This window comes from Rhinatrema bivittatum, chromosome 11 (assembly GCF_901001135.1).
Source record: "Rhinatrema bivittatum chromosome 11, aRhiBiv1.1, whole genome shotgun sequence".
Taxonomy (NCBI): Eukaryota; Metazoa; Chordata; class Amphibia; order Gymnophiona; family Rhinatrematidae; genus Rhinatrema; species Rhinatrema bivittatum.
Genome location: NC_042625.1, coordinates 95,233,010 through 95,255,100, shown reverse-complemented (window position 1 = coordinate 95,255,100; position 22,091 = coordinate 95,233,010). Strand labels below are relative to the sequence as shown.

General features: G+C 45.1%; 1 protein-coding gene across 1 annotated transcript in view; it reads left to right on the top strand.

The window, feature by feature from the left end:
* Positions 1 to 22,091, top strand: part of LOC115073419 (angiopoietin-2-like) — a 63,882-nt gene that overhangs the window by 27,542 nt on the left and 14,249 nt on the right. Inside the window, exons 4-6 of the mRNA XM_029571828.1 lie at positions 2,383 to 2,615; positions 3,439 to 3,563; positions 13,031 to 13,132. Coding sequence (XP_029427688.1) covers positions 2,383 to 2,615; positions 3,439 to 3,563; positions 13,031 to 13,132 — 460 coding nt within the window. The remainder of the gene's footprint in view (positions 1 to 2,382; positions 2,616 to 3,438; positions 3,564 to 13,030; positions 13,133 to 22,091) is intronic.

The following is a 22,091-nucleotide window of genomic DNA, read 5'->3' as shown; positions in this document are numbered from 1 at the left end:
ATGACTTTGGACAAGGTGAATTGCCAGTGCTTGAACTACAGGTTCAGTTCAAGATGAGTCAGATGTAACTCAAGGAAATACTTTGTTCCTTCTCATGAAAAGGAAGATGTCAACAGAAGAGGTATCCAATGTCCCGTCCCAGAACACATTGGGTAGCTGGAAGGTGTTATAGAGCTCATGCTAAAGTGTTGTTTTGAAAGGTACTGACATGATGTAATTCCCAGTCATTATTTTATTTATTCATTCTGTGTATCATATCTCTGTCTAATTTTCATCTTTTATGTTTCCAGTAAAGAACCTGATACCCAAAGGTTGCTGTGTCCTGTATGTCATAAATACTCTCCCATTTTCATAGCCATTGACTTTGGTCCTAATGCCACAAAAAACCCATTTTCAATTAAATAAAAAGTGGAACATACATATAGTTTCCACCAAGACCCGATCCGGATGTGCATACAAGGGTGAATGTCTTATTGAGAATCACAAAGGTTACTTTATACCAGCAAAATGATGCAAAGCTTTTCAGAGGGAGAGAGAGCTCATTCTAGATTTTTATTCATGTCCAAGACAATTTCGAGGTGCAAATTGCATCAAATGTAATATCTGGTAATCTATCAGGAAAAAGCTTCATGGTATGATCTATTAAAAAAAAAGCGAGTGCTGAGAGGAAATCCAGGGTTGTAATGTCAGAATGTAGACTTTTTTCTTTGACAGACATTAGTGCTTGTAAAAGGTTCCAGACTGATATATTCAGAAACAGAAGTCCTCTGTATTCTGCTCCCCGCATAGAAAGGCGTGAGCAGCGGAGGTACAAGCTGCCTCCATATATCCCAGACAGAACGGCGTGAGTGGAAGCAGCCCACTCAGTGCAGAGACTCAGGCCTTCCGCTTCCAGGGTTGACTGGGGCTGGAGGTGCCGCAGAGGCAAGGCAATCCCAGACATCATGCAGTGCTGATACCTGAAGGTGTAACTTCCGTGTTGCCTACATACCAAAGAACAATTTTTCCAAAGCATTTATGTGCATAACTGGACTTTGAAAATTGCTACTCTTACCCACGTAACTCCTTTGAAAATTCTCTTCATAAGTTACGCCGGTTTTTAGAGCCCACTTATTCGCACAAGTTTCCTTTGAAAATTATCCCGAAGAATGTGCACAAACTGACCCAAAGTTACACCGGCTCTTTGTGGGGAATAACTTCTGTGTATTAATTTATGTGCACACTTTTAAAATCAAATGCATGCACGTAAATCCCAACTTTGCCTCGGAATGGGCATAAAAATATGTGCAGGATCTGGTTCCGTGCATTCCTTTGTATGCAGTTTTATAATGAACTATTTATTAGGCACAAACAACTGCCCAGGCCAGCAAATATTCAGGCAACGAGGAACCTGCTTCAGCACAGCTGCCATAACTCTCTGCCTATGGGCAACAAAATGTTAAATCCAGCCCTGCTACCCCCTCCCACCCCCAGTGGCCGGATTCCGAGCCCACACGTGCAGAGTCCTGGAAGGGGCCCCTGCCGCGTGGCTCTGCAATGACTGCTGTGAAGAAAGGCTCCTGGCACCATATCCTGGCCCTGGTTCTGACTGAACTGGAAACCCAAACAGCAGAAGAAAACTGCCAGGTCCCAAGAAAAAAATTACAAGCCTCCGCCACACATTGCTTATTCCTCTCCCCCTACAGAACGGCATGAGTGGTGGCAACAGAGTAAGCAGCAGCCGCAGGCGATTCCCTGCAGTGCTCCCCAAATGCATGGCTGCTCGGGGGGAGTCGTGACCCTTCTAAGCAGATTTCATTCAGGTACTACAGGAATTGCCCTGTCCCCAGGGCCTCGCTTACTCAGACAAAGACGTAGTAAATCAGGCCCTGAGTCTGTGCCTGAGGGTGGCGTGGCTTACCCAAGGTCACAAGGAGTGCCAGCAGGATATGAACCCAGGTTTCCCTGGCTCTCAGGCTGCTGCTTTAACCATGTGCAGTCCTGGGCCGGTGCACAGTCTCTTTACTACAATGACTAATGTCAGAAGATGATTTCGTGATATGCGCAGCTGTCCTTCCAGGACGACATTTCTAACTGGGGGAGCTGAATGTAAAATCACAGTAGGAACTGCATCCTCTTTTCCACTGCTTTTTAGATTTTGCAAAGTGCATGAGGATCCCAGGAATATTGTAGAAGGAAATTAGGCAGTAGATTGCTTGAAAAGCACAAATGCTTCCACCTCTGGAGCCCTGTACACTTGTGGGATCATTCAGTTTTTCACTTTCTTAGACAGGAGTTATCTGCTCTGAAATGGGAAATCACCTGTCCAGCCCGGCTGTTCTGTTGCATGAACTATTTGAGATTTGTTGAATTGCTATAACCTTGCTTTTGGTCTTCCCTTAGTTTCCTGGAGAAGAAAGTCTTGCACTTGGAGGGAAAACATGAGGAGGAACTTCAAGGGATCAAAGCTGAGAAACTGCAAATGCAGGACCTGGTATCCAAGCAAACTGAAATCATTGGGGAGCTGGAAGAACAGCTAAAGACAGCTACACTCAATAACAGCCTCCTCCAGAAGCAGCAGAGCCTGCTCATGGAAACAGTGGCTCAGCTGCTCAGCCTGGTCTCCCAGTACAACCGTTAGTAGAAGGCATTGTTTGGGTTCATTCTTCTTTTAGCACATGAGTTTGGCATTAGTGAGAGGTAGCAATGCACTCATCAGCAGACCAGCAATAGTGCAAGCTTCTTCTATGTTGCCCTCAGTTGGGCTTCCAAGGATACAGTGGCCAACTGTTCTGCTTTTGGCTTGAACCGCAGTACAGTCTAATGCATGCCTCTGGGTTTCCCTCAATATTCAGATCCCAAAATGTCCCTCAAAGGCATTTGAAAGTTGGCCATGTTGGAGACTACCTTTAGTAAGCCCTCTTAATCCTTGGTCCATTGTTGTGACTCTGGATTTAGTGATCTGGACATGTGTCCACTGGTGGCTGACCCATGATCACTTTCTCATTTCCCATGAGCTTATGAACAGCTGTAGCAATCTGAATGTTACCCTTATTCCAGTTCATAGTCTCACTCAGAGTACTACTGAGTGCTATTCTTTATTTTTCATTTTTGACCCAGCAGCCTCCTGCTCCAATAGGGGCTACAGAACCATGAGATTTCATTTGGACTGCATGGGGTTGTCCTTGCACTCTGAGCCTGCCCAGTAATGTGCTTGTTGTATGATGGCTGGATCTTCCTCACTCCCAGGGGCTATGGATGCAGCTGGTCCAAGGATCAGAGTCCAGCCTCTAGAAGTCAATCTACAGAGCGCTGAACTAGTGGTCAAGCTGAGTTCTCTATCTTTTACTTCAATCTGACTCTTGAATGAAAATGGGGAAAATCCTAGCTAGCTCTAGCAGTCGGAGATACCGTAAGATGTTCAGAATGTCTTTCTAATTTTCTCATCTTTCTTCACAGAGATTTCGGTTGTCACCAAAGAAGAGCAAGTGACATTCAAAGACTGTGCTGAGGTCTATAAATCTGGAGCAACCACTAGCGGGATCTATACACTTCAGTTTCCAAACTCAACTGAGACAGTGAGAGTAAGTCTTACAAGGCACACATGGCTTCTTTCTGCCCAAATCTATGTCTTACAAGAGGTCTCTGCAATGACTAAGGAACACCCGATGTTCTTTTTTGGTTTGAATGCTTACTCTTTCAAACCAAAATTACTTTACTGTTCAGCTTTTACATTGTCTGCAGGTGAATTACACTTTTCTTCTGCTCCTATGCATTGGATCCTAATGCAAAAGAGCCAAGGAAGAAATTTAAAACTGTAGGCGAAATGACGTAATCAATGCCATAATGCTGGTTGCAGAGTTAGAGCCCAACTTTCAGAAGTGCAAGTGGGCCCATGGAGATTTATGTGAGTACTTTAAAACTGTCTGGCAGGAACCTCTCACTCTATAAAACAGCGTGTATTTCGACCCCCAAAGTATGTGCATATGTCTCAGAACACTCGTAAGTTTGTAATGCAGGGAAACGTAGACTTTCTCTGCCCATTTGATACAAATATTTTCATATAAACACAATAATTGTAGCAATGCAGGTGCGATAACCCAGAGTCCAATGCAGAGGCGTGCATTATATACTCCACTTGTGACAATGTTTGATATTCTCTCTTTACCTGGCTGCTCTCAGGATGGATTAGAATGAAATATAGTTGAGTTCCTGAACATTAGTGCACTTGGAATCACCACCGAGACCTCCCACCCAAAACCTATAGACAAACGATAAGTGCAATTTCAATTGCCCAAGTCAAGTAGCAGGTGTAAAAGTGTCCAGACAAGTTCGGTAATGAGCTCGCATATATCACTTAGAAAATAACAACTTGTGCATGTCCTTCTGAACCCGCTCCAGTCGCCCCTTTCCCCCCATGCACGACACCACAAGTGCACTTGTTCTGTCAAGGTTTATACAATAGCGCGCACACACATGTACACTATCTTTACGTGGCAACCCCTTTAGCTGTAACATATAATAATGTCAAAGCAGTCAACTTGCAGGCACTTCCGGACTCCCTCCACACTTCATGCCAGCCAGCAGTACTGAGTCCTGCAATGGCTTGGAGGCTTTGTGCAATTTGTGTAACATTTTGCTGTGCCTGTCAGCTGATTGCTTCCCAGTGCAGTAGGTCATCATAGGTCTGACCCCAGACTCATTACCTGCAGGGACAGGAACTGTCAACACATCTAGGAAGGGAGGTCAATAATAGGATTTAAAAGCGCATTCTTGGATGAATGTGCTCCTTTGAAAACAGAGTGGATAACCAAACTCTACAGACTGGGGCATGCAGATTCCATTAGGAGCCACCATAAGCAAAAACCAAGAATGTCACCATCCTGTACCCCAAATAGAAAGCTTTAACAATCCATGGTTTATAGTAAGAACAACGACGCACTTGAGATGTAATCTTGGGTTAAGTGTTGATAAATGGCCTAAAGAGAACGAAATGGTAACTGCTCAGTACTAGAACGAGACTTAAAGTCCACACTCTGCCTCTGGTTTCAGATCTGGTCCTGCCAGGGGGTAGCTGAGCAGGAACAAAAATGCAGTCATCATAGCTCTTGCCACTGACTGTAAGTGACACAACTCACAATGTAGCTCGTCCATCTGTTCCCATTCCTGACATGTCCATGTTGTGACCTGGGCCTATGGCTTGGCAGCTGGTTGGGGGCAATGCAAGCAGGGCAATAGCCTTGGAGCCCCCTTGATGAAGCCGTGTAATGTCACTGGGGCACTGGCTGGGTCCCCTCTTTATTTATTTATTTACATTTCTAGTCCACATTTTGCAACAAAATTATAGAAGGCAGGCTATAATTCAAAACCAAAACCATTAAGATAAATGATGAGGGGTAGCCTAGTCATGGTTAGAGCAGCAGGCTGAGAGCCAGAGGAGCCAGGGTTCAAATCCCATTGCTGCCCCTTGTGACCTTGGACAAATCACGTCACCCTCCATCACCTCAGGTACAAACATTATGAGCCTTCTGGGGACAGGGAAATGCTGTATCTGAATGTAATCCGCTTTATAAATCACTTTTCAGGCATTTCAAATAAATAAAAACACCCCTTACCAAAATATTAAAGGGGCTGGAATGATTCCCCTATGAGGAAAGGCTAAAGAGGTTGGGGCTGTTCAGCCTGGAGAAGAGAAGGCTGAGGGGGGATATGATAAAGATCTATAAAATCATGAGTGGAATGGAAGGAGTAAACGCTAATCAGTTTACTCTTTTGAAAAGTACAAAGACCAGGGGAGACACAATGAAGTTACTGGGTAATACATTTAAAACTAATAAGAGAAAATATATTTTTACTCAACACATAACGAAGCTCTGGAATTCATTGTCAGAGGATATGGTGAAAGCTATTAGTGTAGCTGTGTTTAAAAAAGGTTTGGACAAGTTCCTAGAGGAAAAGTCCATTAACCATTAAGGTAGATTTGCAGAAATCCACCTCCTATTTTTGGGATAAGCAGCTTGGACTCTGTCTACCCCTTGGGATCCTGCCAGGTACTTGAGACCTGGCTTGGCCACTGTTGGAGACAGGATATTGGGCTCGATGGACCCTTGGTCTGACCCAGTGTGGCAAGCCTTAGGTTCTAAAACAAAACATAGGTTCTGCCCTGGACCTCAGTGTGTCTAACAACGGCCCTGCAGTTGGCAGGGTTTGCTGGCCCCAGGGAAGGATGGATGATTGCCCACTGTTGGAGTAACACCTGCTGGCACTAAGATGGTCCTGATATATTTAACCTTCAATACACTTCCTTTATCAGCCGCTGGGTGTTTTAAGCTTTTATTTATAGTTTTCAAATATATATATATATTTAAGATTAACTTGAAACAGAAAATGTTAGATGATAGAACATCTAAAGAAAAATATCAAACAGAAGTTTGTTGCTATCAAACTCAAATCAAGTCCACAAAAATAACCAAAGGATTCAATACACTTTCCAAAAAGAATTAATTAAAGAACATTCTGAGGTAGCCTTATCCAAGGATATATTGCAATAATGATAATGAATGCTCTAATCAAGTGATAGCAGGGGGAAGAGGTGGCAAAGAAGAGGGCTGCAGTTTTATCACTCAGAAGAGAGCTGCTTAGGGTCATGGAATAGAATTATAGCTGATACAGCATTTGCATGGACATTTTAGAAAGAATAAACTCTGGCTCTCAACAATAAGAACTGCTTACGCTTTCTCTGTGTTCGCTTAGAAACAGCTGGAAAAGTCGTAACCCTCTGTTGCAGAAACAAATCTCCATGCTGCCTAAAATAAAGTTTCAATAAGCAGTCTCTATCGGGTTCTAAAACCTATGAGACTCTCGGAGTTTGAAGCTTTAATAAGGTGGTAACATCTAGAGGGTGATCAGATATCTTGATCAGAGTCTTCGACGCTCTTCGTCTTCTTCTTTCCTCTTAAATGGAGGAGAATACTGGTGGTCTCGAGGACTCCAGAACATGAAGTTCCTCTCTCAAATATCTCTTCTACATATCTTTGGCAGAGACCAGAGGTAAGCAAGGAAAGTTAATAAAACGTAAATCCTGTCTCCTCAAGGAGTTCTCGGCTCGCTCCAATTTATTAAACAGCTGGAGATTGTCCTTAACTAATGCTTTTTGTGAAGATTTAAGATAGTCAACACGTTCATTCATAGCAGAAACCTGTGTCCCGAGTCCAGCAACTGAGGTTTCTAAAGAAATCAACAAAGGCATTTTTTCAAATGTGATTGACATTTGCTGCATAACAGCATTTCTTAGACCAGTGATGGTGAACTCTCGTCCTCGAGTGCCACAAACAGGCCAGGTTTTCAGGATATCCACAAAGAATACGCGTGAGATAGATCTGAGAAGGAGTTTGCTGTCGTTATCCTAGACCTTCAATAGCCTCCCAAAGTTTCAAGTGAAAAAGCTGTAGGTCTCCCGAAAAGGTGGCAATGAAGACTCAGAAGCTTGCGCTGCTGAAAAGGGACTTGCCCCACCAGTTTCTGCACATTCACCTTGAGATGGGAACACACCCTGGTTTTCTTCGTTGCCACACCGAGAGGAAACCTCCGATGCCGCTGCTCCTCTTCCTCCCTCCACGCCTCCAGCTGCAGGGGATGGGCCAGCAAGACATCATCCAATGGTGACTTTCTCTGCCACGGAGAAGAGGCTCTGCATGCGATTGGATCCAGGCGGGGGCGGGGGAGGGGGGGAGTTTGGCTCACTGGGCTCAGAGAAACTGGCAGTCCTGGGGGAGATGAGAGCAAACCTTCCCTTTTGACGCTCTCCAACAGAGCCCCCCCCCCCCCCAGCGAGAAAGCACCTCGGACAATGTGAGCGTCCGTTGGTCCCCAGAACCCCCAGACGGAGCCTTCCTCTTACAACTTTCTTGAAAACCCTAGTCACATTGTAAACCGATGTGATATTCCAGATCGAACACCGGTATAGAAAAACAAACAAATAAACCCATTGCAGGGTATTTATTTTAAGAACAGAGCTCAGCGTGCTACCGTCTGGCAGCCACCACCTTGAACCCCCTTGACTCAGCCTTGCTCATCTCTATTGCCAGTGCCTCATTCTGCACAGGCCAAAAAGAGTGAGCATGTGAATTCCCACAGAGGGGCTCGTTTGGATGGGCATTTGTTCTTGGGAAAAGTCAATAATGAGCTTATAATGCGGGAAATTGAATTATTTCAGTTTATACTGCTGAGACTAAGTGCTAGTAGCTGAGCTTCAGGGAGTGGTGTCCTATCTCCTGGTCCCAGGAGGCCACTCCAGTATCTACCCTACACTTTGCCTGGTATGACAGGAGGGAAAAATAGTGGAAACCATTCATAAGGAATTTGTGGCACCAGGACTTGGGGTCTGTCATCAACTGGCTGGTGCAGATTCAGCAATGCCAAGCAGTGCAGCTTTCCTTATCTGTCTGTCTCTGTCTTATCCATCCATCTCTGCTCTCTGCTCTCTCTCTCTCTCTCTCCCTCTATATATATATATTTCCTGTAAATTAGAACAACTTATGGTACTTATGATTCATCAGAAATGCTCTGAACATGTTTTCTTATAATTAGAAAAGTTTTTCTGACAAACAAAACACTTTTAGGAATGATGGGTCAATTTACTTAAAAACATGACAGAAGAACAAGAATGCAAGCGAGTGGGAGGTAAAAAATGTAGAAAGGGATTTGGTAAGTGCTTGGTAGTTTACTTAAGCAGGGCAAAGTGATAAAAACATAAATTTAAAGGCTGAAAGAATGATAATTACTGCTCTTTAAAGCCCCAGCAGTCTTCATGTGGAAAATATTCCTAGGGCTTACAGTTGTAGCCAGTGAGAAAACGGGAGATCAGGTCCTAAAATACTGGGCACTTCTGTTCTTCACAAACGTCCATGATAATCCCAGCCCCAAATTTACAGCAAATTATTAAATAGCAGCAGTAAACTTTGTGGTCCATAATGTAAGTCCCTTCCTTGCAGTGTACGGTTAGTGGAGGTTATGTGACCTGTGAGTGGTGGAGGTGACCTTCTCTGCTCCACATCTGGTTAGGCTGCTTTGCCAAACAGTCCCTCACTTTACAGAAGAAAACCTCTACCATGACCAGAGATGCTGGGTATATAGTCCCACACGACGCGTGTTAACATGTTACCTTACACAGGCACAGCTAGTGCCAGACCTTCAGGGCCAACCCCCCCTCACACACACACACTCAGAATGAAGGGGGTTAGCACTGTTTTTAATTGTAATCGCGATTGGTTAAATTTGCTTATACCTGGGCAAAGGAGACTGGTCTCGGATCATTGGGTTAACCCAATGCGAGGGAATGGTGGGGGCTGAGAGGCGGAGAGCTGTGGAGCAGTCCATAAGCCGGGGAGCTGTAAAAGTGTGCAGAGAGGGAGACACGTCAAGGAAAAACATAGCGAGAAAAGAGTGAAGTCCGTGGAACATGTCCATCCCCACAAAATGTTTCGTGGCACCTACCCATTCTGCTCTGAGCTGCCTGCCACCTCTTCAAGTGTTGCCTTAAGTTCATTTTGAAAGCCAGAAGGTCTCATGGGAGACACAGAAACAGCAATAAAACAGTACGAGCAGCAGAAGCATCAGCCCATGGCGCACAAAACTCTGGAAATCACATGTTGTGAAATAAAAGAATAAGATTAGCTGGGGACGTGAGGCATGGAACATGATTAGGACCTCTTCGTTTTGGTGGAAAATTTCGAAACAATGAAAGATTTTGTTTGCTTTAAGAGGAACATCAGGCAGGGTCATTTTCAAAGGGATTTCTGTGAGTAAAAAGTATTTTATCTGCATTGATCATCAATCAGAAAATTCTCCACCCTCCCTGGGAGCGTGCTTAGGTCCTGGGAGGAAATGTGCACAGGTAAATTGCATTTACAAACCTCTTTCTTCCAGCTAAATTCTACCCTGACAAAAAGTCCATGCAAGCATTTGTGAGCACTTTGTATCCAGAACAGTGACAGTCCTCATGTACGTTTCCTTCAAACATTGATGCAAAGAGTGTGAGTGCCAGAACAGGCAGTTTGACTCTTATCCCCTGACAGTGGAAGTGACTAGGAAAAACTGTACAAATGCAGCAGAATTATGCATTTTCATTTCTTTGCTGGTTTTTGGAGGTGCTAAAATTAGCAAACTGCTAGAGATTTCACACTTTACCATCTTGCACTGAATTGCCAAGTTTGCAGAGCCTGCTGCGGCGTGCTGCGCTGACGCATCTTGGGACGGGGAAATCACAGCACCTGTGGCGCTCCTAGAGGTGAAAAGCCAGGAAAGGCCTGCACTGCACCACCGGCACCCCTAAAGCCAGGGGAGCCGTTCTGATCACAGAAGTGATTCCTGCTGCATCCTCACACATAAGGAGCCTGCTGGTCTTTGTTTTGGGACAATATCCTTGCAGAGAACAGGAACAGTTTTAGAGGAATTTCTGCATGTATGAAGCCTGCGTGACTCACGAGTATTTATTCATGCTTCCAATGGAAAGGAGAAATATTTCCTCTGCGGCAGTCAGAAGGCTGGAATATTCCTATGCCAGGCCTCTTGTGGTATCTGCTCCCTACCCTCAATATGGTGCTACAGGCAAGCAAGCATGGGCCAAGACGTTGCAATCCATTTAAATAACAAAAACATTTAGCAATGTTGTGCCAGGCTAGCCTAGGAAATAGCCTTCTCTTCTCAGCCATTTTAGGGAGTCTGACTCATCCTTCCATTTTTAACCCCCGTCAGTGATTCACACTCACTCCCAGGCACTTCTGTGGAGTCCGGCCAGTTCTGCCCCAGCTCCTGACAACCTTTGTGCCACTGAATGGCAGAAGCAGCTACAGGAGGAGAGAGTTTGCCTGAGGCAGCCCCATAGCACTGAGTGAGTCCTGCGCCCTCGCTCAGTCACAGAGACACGGGTGCCACCAGTTATCTCCCTCCTTTCTAATGACCTCCAAAGAAGAGCTTGAGGTTTTGAAAATCTCCTCGCGTGATCTCAGCACGAGGGAAGCCGATCACCAAGCTGCCTCTGATCTGAAGTCCTCGTCTCATCACCACTGGACGCCAGTCCTTTCAGGATGGGAAGAAATATTTTTTTTTCTCCCAAGGAATTCTTCTTATTTTTCTGTGTCGATTCAGAAACTAGATTAGCGAAGCACAGCAAAAGTGATTCCTCGCTCTTGGGAAAGAGCTCTGCGCAGTGCGCACTGGACAGTAGGAATGGACAGTGAATATGGAGGAATGGGCTCAGGCCAGAAAACACTATAAGTCGCAGGTTTATGGCTTATAGACTTTGATCATAGACTATCAGTGTTCAATGATGTTTCACTGGTAATCCCGTTTAAAGCATGTTAATTGTAGATGTACAAAATTATTATTATTTTTTTAATGTCAGAGGCATTTTGCTACATTGGCTAACCCACATTGGCTTTATCAGCACACCTAAAATAACCAAGTCCTGAAACGTGCTAGTCATAGCCATTGCACTGATTTTAGCAGAATCCCATAATGCAATGAGCCTGACAGGCTATTGCAGCTCGAGTTAAGATGTTTAACTCATTACAGCTATCTGGAATACAATAAAGCTGCTGTATCTATCCATGGTCTGGGTCTAGTCTAGAGTCAAGGCCAGAACATATACTCATCTGGCAGGAATCCTTTAAGCCCTCTGACCCCTCCACTCTTCTACATCTTATATATATATATATATATATATATATATATATATATATATATATATATATATATATATATATATATACATACACACACACACACACACACACATATACATCTTATACATCAGTATAGAAAAACAAATAAATACATAAAATGTTCCAAAGCAGGTATTTCACTGAGCTGCATCTCTTGAGCAAGCTGAGTTTAGGATTTTACAAGTGTTACTCGCATCCATGGTGCCAGGAGGTGGATGAAGTGCTGCTAGACAGAAATGAGCTGCCAAGGGCTGATCCCTGATTTCCTAGGTGGGATTAAATTTGTTGGTGCTGATTAGCAATTGTTAACTTAAAAATAAATTTTAAAAGCGTCCTGAAGTTTTTGTCTCATATCCATTCAGCAAAGTCCTATTTCTTTCCACCGACGAGCACATTTCAGCAGCTGCGAGCTGGTCCTGGCAAGAGTCTGCACCAGGCAGAAGCCATCCTTAGCAATGGGCAGGTCGTCCAGACTTCCCCATTATATCACCTTGAACGTCTAAACAATTCTGAGTAGTAAACTACTCCTGGAACATTAATTCATGGGCTGCACTAAATGTATTTATTTATTTATTGAGCAGGCGATGTTCAGCGCTGCTTAGCTGGATGCATTCAGCAGCGCAGCTGCACCACTGAGTGGGTGGGCTGAGTTTATCTGGCTAATTAGCAGCACTGCACAGCAGCTCAATAGCTACCTCTGGATTTATAATCCACCTTTTTGTTTAAAATATCCAAAGTGGAGCACAATCAGTTAAGAAATCCCTGTATAAAATATCATGAAATGAAACACATAATAGAAAATTAACAACTCCATGGAGTAAAACCCACAAGATCAATTCACCATAGAAATGGCAATAACCAATTTACAGTAATAAAACCCATCAGAAACAGTTATAAACTGTATAAGCCATAAAAATAAAAAGTAAGTGTTGTGTTATCTCTGTGTGACTTTGTATTCGTCTGTGTTTCCTCTCTCAGGCGTTGCGGGCTCTTTCACTCCCGTCCTGATGACAAACCTCTATCCTGCACACACACTCAACCCCAACTATTTACAAACCTCAGCAAAGATTTGTTCAGCTGCGGGAAATAGTTTAAATAGCTCCACAATGTTGACGCTACCCAGTTATAATGCAAAGAATGATAGCGTGACTGGTGAGGAACTGGCATGATCCCCGCTCGGCTGGAAAGAGGCTAGAGCCTCACATCTGCTGGGTTTATAACATAATTGTTGTAAGGGCGCTTGTCCAAGCTCCTGGCTCCTGACTCTGCATCTGTGGTGCCACAATGAGGAGTCATTGTTGAGAATGGCTGTCTTTTGATTTTCACAGGCCTTCTGCGATATGGAGACCAGTGGGGGAGGCTGGACTATCATCCAGCACCGAAGAGATGGAAGTGTGGATTTCCACCGCACCTGGAAGGACTATAAAACAGTAAGAGGATGGAGTGGGGCGGTGATGAAATGGCTGGCGGGGTTCATTTAAATTCCACTGCCAGGGTTGAAAGTGGTGGGATTCGGGCAGCGACTGCTGGCTTAGCCCACTCTGTCTCCAGATTGTCCCCCAGGACCCAAGCTGAAGGGAAAGTCTCAGACACTATTCCTGGATAAAGAGGAAGTTAGACGTTTTTACATCTTCAAAGACTTATTAAGGAAACAATGATCATTTTCACGATGGGGGCTGCTGGAAAGGCAACAGGGAATAGGTTTTTAGGCACTGGATGTCATGCAACATTGTATCATACCAGTGTTGTTACACCTGTGTGTTTGTTTTTTTTATCCTGCGAGATGTAAAACCTAGCACCAGAAGGACAAAAAAAATATTTTCTCTGCATATCAAACAAAAGGGCAACACAACGGAGCAGAGAAAGATCTCGTGCATAGCGCAGAAATGAGGTCACATGCAATACGTGCAGTTTCCCAGAGAAACTTCCAAAGAAAGTAATGGTGGGGGGGTATTTGCTCGGGGGGGGGGGGGGGGAACGGACAATGAACTTGTCCCGTCCCGTCCCCCGAGCAAAAACTGTGGCTTTCAGGTCTGAGATACATTGTTACGGCGCAGATGAGCGGAATGCCAGGCGCTAGCTATATTTATTTTTATTTGACATTTTCTATACCGATCTTCATGACAAGATTCATATCAAACCGGTTTACATGGAACTTAGGGATTAGCAACATAACCATATAACAGGAAGGCCAAAGCACAGTTACATATAACAGGGAGATTAAACTTGGGGGCTAGAGTAGCCAGGAAGTAAAAGGATAGCAAAAACTAGAGGTAGAATCCATATGTATATACTGGGGCTGGACCAAGAGTCTAGCCAATTGGGCTGAGTCTGTTTGAGATGTATGTTGAAAATAAGCTATATACAGTTTCATGTTGTGGCTTTCAGGTCTGAGATACATTGTTACGGCGCAGATGAGCGGAATGCCAGGCGCTAGCTGCATGCAGTTTCATGTTGTGGCTTTCAGGTCTGAGATACATTGTTACGGTGCAGATGAGCAGAATGCCAGGCGCTAGCTGCATGCAGTTTCATGTTGTGGCTTTCCAGTCTGAGATACATTGTTACGGCGCAGATGAGCAGAATGCCAGGCGCTAGCTGCATGCAGTTTCATGTTGAGGCTTTCAGGTCTGAGATACATTGTTACGGCGCAGATGAGCGGAATGCCAGGCGCTAGCTGCATGCAGTTTCATGTTGAGGCTTTCGGGTCTGAGATACATTGTTACGCGCAGATGAGCGGAATGCCAGGCGCTAGCTGCACGCGGTTTCATGTTGTGGCTTTCAGGTCTGAGATACATTGTTACGCGCAGATGAGCAGAATGCCAGGCGCTAGCTGCATGCAGTTTCATGTTGTGGCTTTCAGGTCTGAGATACATTGTTACGCGCAGATGAGCGGAATGCCAGGCGCTAGCTGCATGCGGTTTCATGTTGTGGCTTTCAGGTCTGAGATACATTGTTACGGTGCAGATGAGCAGAATGCCAGGCGCTAGCTGCATGCAGTTTCATGTTGTGGCTTTCCAGTCTGAGATACATTGTTACGGTGCAGATGAGCAGAATGCCAGGCGCTAGCTGCACGTGGTTTCATGTTGTGGCTTTCAGGTCTGAGATACATTGTTACGCGCAGATGAGCGGAATGCCAGGCGCTAGCTGCACGCAGTTTCATGTTGTGGCTTTCAGGTCTGAGATACATTGTTACGCGCAGATGAGCGGAATGCCAGGCGCTAGCTGCACGCAGTTTCATGTTGTGGCTTTCAGGTCTGAGATACATAGTTACGCGCAGATGAGCAGAATGCCAGGCGTTAGCTGCATGCAGTTTCATGTTGTGGCTTTCAGGTCTGAGATACATTGTTACGCGCAGATGAGCAGAATGCCAGGCGCTAGCTGCACGCAGTTTCATGTTGTGGCTTTCAGGTCTGAGATACATTGTTACGGCGCAGATGAGCAGAATGCCAGGCGCTAGCTGCATGCGGTTTCATGTTGTGGTTTTCCAGTCTGAGATACATTGTTACGCACAGATGAGCAGAATGCCAGGAGCTAGCTGCATGCGGTTTCATGTTGTGGCTTTCAGGTCTGAGATACATTGTTACGGCGCAGATGAGCAGAATGCCAGGCGCTAGCTGCATGCAGTTTCATGTTGTGGCTTTCAGGTCTGAGATACATTGTTACTGCACAGATGAGCAGAATGCCAGGCGCTAGCTGCATGCAGTTTCATGTTGTGGCTTTCAGGTCTGAGATACATTGTTACTGCGCAGATGAGCAGAATGCCAGGCGCTAGCTGCATGCGGTTTCATGTTGTGGCTTTCCAGTCTTTGATACATTGTTACGCACAGATGAGCAGAATGCCAGGCGCTAGCTGCATGCAGTTTCATGTTGTGGCTTTCAGGTCTGAGATACATTGTTATGGCGCAGATGAGCAGAATGCCAGGCGCTAGCTGCATGCAGTTTCATGTTGTGGCTTTCAGGTCTGAGATACATTGTTACGCACAGATGAGCAGAATGCCAGGCGCTAGCTGCATGCAGTTTCATGTTGTGGCTTTCAGGTCTGAGATACATTGTTATGGCGCAGATGAGCAGAATGCCAGGCGCTAGCTGCATGCAGTTTCATGTTGTGGCTTTCAGGTCTGAGATACATTGTTACGCACAGATGAGCAGAATGCCAGGCGCTAGCTGCACGCAGTTTCATGTTGTGGCTTTCAGGTCTGAGATACATTGTTACGCGCAGATGAGCAGAATGCCAGGCGCTAGCTGCACGCAGTTTCATGTTGTGGCTTTCAGGTCTGAGATACATTGTTACGCGCAGATGAGCAGAATGCCAGGCGCTAGCTGCATGCGGTTTCATGTTGTGGCTTTCCAGTCTGAGATACATTGTTACGCACAGATGAGCAGAATGCCAGGCGCTAGCTGCATGCGGTTTCATGTTGTGGCTTTCAGGTCTGAGATACATTGTTACGGCGCAGATGAGCAGAATGCCAGGCGCTAGCTGCATGCAGTTTCATGTTGTGGCTTTCAGGTCTGAGATACATTGTTACGGCGCAGATGAGCAGAATGCCAGGCGCTAGCTGCATGCATTTCATGTTGTGGCTTTCAGGTCTGAGATACATTGTTATGGCGCAGATGAGCAGAATGCCAGGCGCTAGCTGCATGCAGTTTCATGTTGTGGCTTTCAGGTCTGAGATATATTGTTACGGTGCAGATGAGCGGAATGCCAGGCGCTAGCTGCATGCAGTTTCATGTTGTGGCTTTCAGGTCTGAGATACATTGTTACTGCACAGATGAGCAGAATGCCAGGCGCTAGCTGCATGCGGTTTCATGTTGTGGCTTTCAGGTCTGAGATACATTGTTACTGCGCAGATGAGCAGAATGCCAGGCGCTAGCTGCATGCGGTTTCATGTTGTGGCTTTCCAGTCTGAGATACATTGTTACTGCGCAGATGAGCAGAATGCCAGGCGCTAGCTGCATGCGGTTTCATGTTGTGGCTTTCAGGTCTGAGATACATTGTTACGCACAGATGAGCAGAATGCCAGCCGCTAGCTGCATGCGGTTTCATGTTGTGGCTTTCAGGTCTGAGATACATTGTTACGCGCAGATGAGCAGAATGCCAGGCGCTAGCTGCATGCAGTTTCATGTTGTGGCTTTCGGGTCTGAGATACATTGTTACTGCACAGATGAGCAGAATGCCAGGCGCTAGCTGCATGCAGTTTCATGTTGTGGCTTTCGGGTCTGAGATACATTGTTACGCACAGATGAGCAGAATGCCAGCCGCTAGCTGCATGCGGTTTCATGTTGTGGCTTTCAGGTCTGAGATACATTGTTACGCGCAGATGAGCAGAATGCCAGGCGCTAGCTGCATGCAGTTTCATGTTGTGGCTTTCGGGTCTGAGATACATTGTTACTGCACAGATGAGCAGAATGCCAGGCGCTAGCTGCATGCAGTTTCATGTTGTGGAAGTGCTGTAGAAATGCTTTGTGCAACTCCATATGAACTGTAACAGCTCTCACTCTATATCATTTTCTGTTTGTGTGTTGGTCATTGGGTCACAGTCCATATTTGCGCTGCCTTTTCTGGAGATGTAATGATTGATTTTGTTCCATAGGGATGAATTTTGAAAACATTAGGTGTGTAAAAATTAGCATATACACACATAAGTAGCATCTACTTGCGTATTTTCACTTTTGCGCATACAAGCACGTATGTGGAAAGGGGCAATGTAGCGATGTTCCCCACACATATGTGTGTACGTTGCTGTTATAAAAGACTCACATACATTTGCGAACTAACACGTAGATTTTAAATGCCTGGTGCATGTAAATCCCGGGGGTTATGCACGTATTTTCAAAGGGGCCCGGCCACGTGCATAACCCCTGTTACGCGCCGAAGTGCCAGGCCCAAAGGGGCGGGGAGGGGTGGGGCTGGAGGTGGCCAGCACAGCAGCCGTTTGCCGCTGTGCTGGAGAAGCGTGCGCCGGCAGTCGGCCGGCGCACGCAAGTTAAGAAAGGTAGGAGACAGGGTTTAGGGGGTGGGGAGGAGAGTATGGGTAGGAGGGGGAGGAACTCAGGGAGGCCCGATTGTGTCGCCACGCATAATCTTATAAAATAGGGCCCCCCCCCCCCGCGTGAGCCACCCACACATGTGAGTACGGATTATAAAATCCCACGCGCATGTTATAAAATCAGCACATCCATGTGTGCACGCATCTTTTAAAATCTCCTGCAACTCACATATTTTTCCACCTATTAATTATCTGGACGTAAGTGATATTAAATGTGTTTATAGTGTACTATTGGCTGGGTGGGAGGTCTGGGTGAAGAACCAGGAAGTTTGCAATGACCTGGATAAGAACTGGGCAAACTAGTGGAGTAATTGGTAAAAGTAGTAATTACATGCATATTTTAAATTATATTGTCTTAGACTTTATTTTCACATGTAAAATATATGTGCATATCTTTTTAAAATAGGTCGGAAATGTGCACATGTTCAGTGCATTGCATACATGTATTTGTGGGGTAAAGATACCTGTATTTCATAAAATGCACATATATCATAAACACGTGTTATAAAATGCTTGTGTATTTCTGCTCTCAGCCAATTATGTGCAGATAAGCCATGGGTCTGCTCTCGGTACCCCACCAAAAATCGTCCCTTAACAGCCTTCATTGAACACGATGTACAATTGATGTGTTTCTCTTAGGACATGTGGAAAGACACTTTTCTGAGCATGTCACGTGGCTAGGTGCATGTTTACACGTGTAAAACTGGTTCAGAACATTGCCTGGGCTCTGTGTACCCACTGCAAAAACTGTGCATGCTATCTTTCCATTCTTGGGTGGGTGGGGGAAGGATGCTACACACATAAATACCTTTTTTCTCCATAATATTTTACAGACCCATACACTACTTACATAATAATAATAATACAAATTATCCAAGTTCATATGGCAACAAAATCTAGGAATATGGGGAAGCAAAGAGAGCAAAGTTATCACACTTCTGACACCATTGGTGAGTCCTTTGCTTATCAAACTGCTGCTGTTTATCAAACCCTTGTAGCATTTTCTGGGATATATAAAATTCATATCCCTAATTTTGGATTCCCACCATATGGGGGATTCCAGTGCTAATTCATGCTGACAGTGTGTTATGCATGGCTGGAATTTCCTATCTTTGCATCCAGTATAATGTCAGGACTTGCTGACCAGCTGTCTGTGTTGCAGAGATGTCATTGAGGCCATGGATTATTTATTGTGAACCTGGCTTAGGCACATTTCCCTAATAGGCGCCTGAAATGTGATTAATAGATTTACTTAATTGCAGAGAGGTTTCTACTGATTCACAAAGAGCTGGGGTAGGTTGAGATGCTGCAGTTTGTTGTTTGCTGTTTATTGTAACATTCAAACTAGATAGCCATCAGTGCATGTTAGAGATTTATTTGGATGTTGCAAAGCTGTTGGCTGACTTATGTGCAGTAACAAAGTAAATGGAAGGCAAATGGACTGTTAAACTGTGTCTTGCATCCTTGGAGTCTAGACATAGATAGAATGTTGTAAATGTTATTTTTTTCAGTAATTAGTGTTGATAGCCATTAAATAGGCAAAGTGACTACTTGATTACTATTGTAGTTATTTTACATGCTTGACAATGAGTTATAGTCACCTGAACATTTATTTATTTTTTTATTATTTTTATATACTGACATTTGATCTCAGTTGAGATATCACATGGGTTTACATTCAGGTACTGCAGGTATTTTTCTATCCCCAGAGGGCTCACAATCTAAGTTTTTGTACCTGAGGCAATGGAGGGTAAAGTGACTTGCCCAGGGTCACAAGGAGTGACAGCAGGACTCAAACCCTGGTCTCCTGGTTCATAGTCCACTGCTCTAACCACTAGGCTATTCCTCCTCCCTGATTCCTCTTCCATGGTTGTGATATAGAAACTTGAAAACCAAAAATGGCTGAAAATGTTAAGCACTTTGATGTGTTTACAGCAAACTGGACTGTGCTGAAAGACAGTGCACGAAAAGCCTCAAACTCTTCCCTGTTGTCAGTGGAGCCTCGTTGCTGTCTGTTGATGGCATCATCAGACAGGTTTGTGGTTATCATTTGATGTTGTCTTGAGGCTACGTGGTTCCTTTTTACACGGCAGGAAGAATGACTTTTAACCGGTGTGAGGGAGTGTACTGGAAACTTCCTCAGAACCGCTTAAGGGACCATCCATAGCTATCTGGCCTGGTCCTCCTTAAGGACCAATCCTGCAAGGGATTCTGGGTGAAGGGAGGCTCCCCTCACCATATTATAAGGAGTCAGGGCCCAGATGGGTTAGCGGGTCCCTGGGGAGCAGGCGGGAACCCAGTCTATGTGAAGGCCTGCTATGTTTGATATTTGACTGCTACCAGAACTGCAAGGTGAGCTGCATTATTTTCTGTTTTGCTTTTCACCATAAATAAAATTGCAAAGAAGGAAACAGCCAGAGTCTGTCTCCATATTCCTCCTGGCTGTTTCCAAAGCCACTATCGCCCAAGCTATCATAACTGCTGAGCTCTGAGAGGAGGCATTCCCCATGGCGGGGAAGGAAAAGTGTGTGCGTGAATTGCATTTTCACACTACGCACATCCTTGTCACCCAAAAAGCAGGTGCAAGTTACCGAGTCTTCTTTGTGTCTGTGGCAGTTTCCAAAGTGAAGGTTCTCATGTACAACCATTGGTAAACACAAGCTTTGCATCAATGAGGGCAGTTGGAAGATTGGTCTCATCTCTAATGCATGGCGGCACTTTTCAAGGCTCAGAGTTATGATGCAAGATCCTGAGAGGCACAACTGCGCCATTCTAACCATAGGTGACTGTGTCAATAAACCACGGGATACATTTCATAAAACTGCAGCAAAGCAAAGTGTGCCCATTAAATAAATAACCGAGGAAAACTGCTGTTGTGGAGCACTTGGAGCCATGTGATCACAACTCTAATAAACATCCACCGTTTCATGAGTTTGGTGAAAGTGCATTCCACAGACTTCTTGTTTGGAAAATAATTATAATCAGATCCAAATGGCTGAGCCTGCAATGCATTCTAATGACCAATCTGAAATGTAGGACGTAAATCATGACCAGGAAAGGCCAATGCATCAACAAAGAACATTCAGTCCTGGCCATAACATGCTAAAAATAGGGCAAGAAGCGGCAACATGGTAAATACATCTGCACTCTTTATAAGAAAAATCCCTTTCATGTGCTGGTATTAATGGCCCTTTCAGCTGAGTGCAACCCCTGTTTCACCAGGTAGTAGGATTGGCATTGGTGAGGTTCCCTGGGTCCTTTCCTGACCAGGGGGAAAGAAATTCTTTCAAGGCCCTTAGGATTTCTGACACTTCCCAGTATGAAGAAGGGTGGGATTGTTAAAAAAAAAAAAAAAAAAAAAATCCGTTCAGTGCGATAGCAGCTGCAAATGAACCATCGGGCAGAGGGAACATTCAGACCCCAGTGGCTCTGCTGCGTTAGTCTGGAATCCTTTTCCCCGAACGCCCTCACACTGTGCTCTTTAGAGCTGCTCACAAGCCAGGGATTTTCCCTATACTGGTACCTGATCAATAGGGTGCAGAGCTCCAGGTTCCAGCTGATAGAACTGGAAACCTTTCCTGAAGAAGATGAGTCCTTCACACTCTTCCATTAAGCAGCAACTCTGTGGTGGGTTCCCCAGCGTAGCAGCAGGCAAATTCACTCTTCCAACTATTGAAGTAATCTCCCAAGGCAGAGGAGGGCTGTGGCACTAACTCTCCTCTCCTCTCACGCACGGGGTCGTCTTGGGCCCCAAGAAGACTCCCAAATCCTGGAGGTCCAGGAATTCCACCCTTGAGTCCCAGCCATCTTCTTAAGCTAGAAGGAGAGAAAAGAACAAGGAGCTCAATGGGCTCCTTGATTTTATAGGGCAGTCGTCCCTGCAAGACATCGCCCATTGGGGAGTGCCTGGTAATCACCACAGCCTCTGTGCTGCACGCCATTATATGAGGAGGTTTTTCAGCCTTTTGCAACCAGTTCAATATTTTCTAAGCAAAGGGAGAGAACCTGCCTCCCTCTGAAGTGCCGTGTGCTCGGTTGGTGGCTATAGACCATGCAAGGTGCATAGCAAGGGAACCCCTCCATCTGCATCAGGTTGCACTCCCATAGGACGTGCTGGGAACATTGACTTTGCTTGCTGGTCGTCAGCTCAGAGTGAGATGGTGTCCCTGAAAGCACAGATTGGAAAATGTGGTGCTGTAAGCGCTCCAGGCTGCCGTGGATCAGATCAGATTTCATTAATAAAACGATTTGTGTTTTGGGGGACTGGTGCGTAATTAAATCTTAGGCTATTGCATTGACAAACTCATGACATAGCCTTTCTTTGGCTGAAAAGATAACTGAC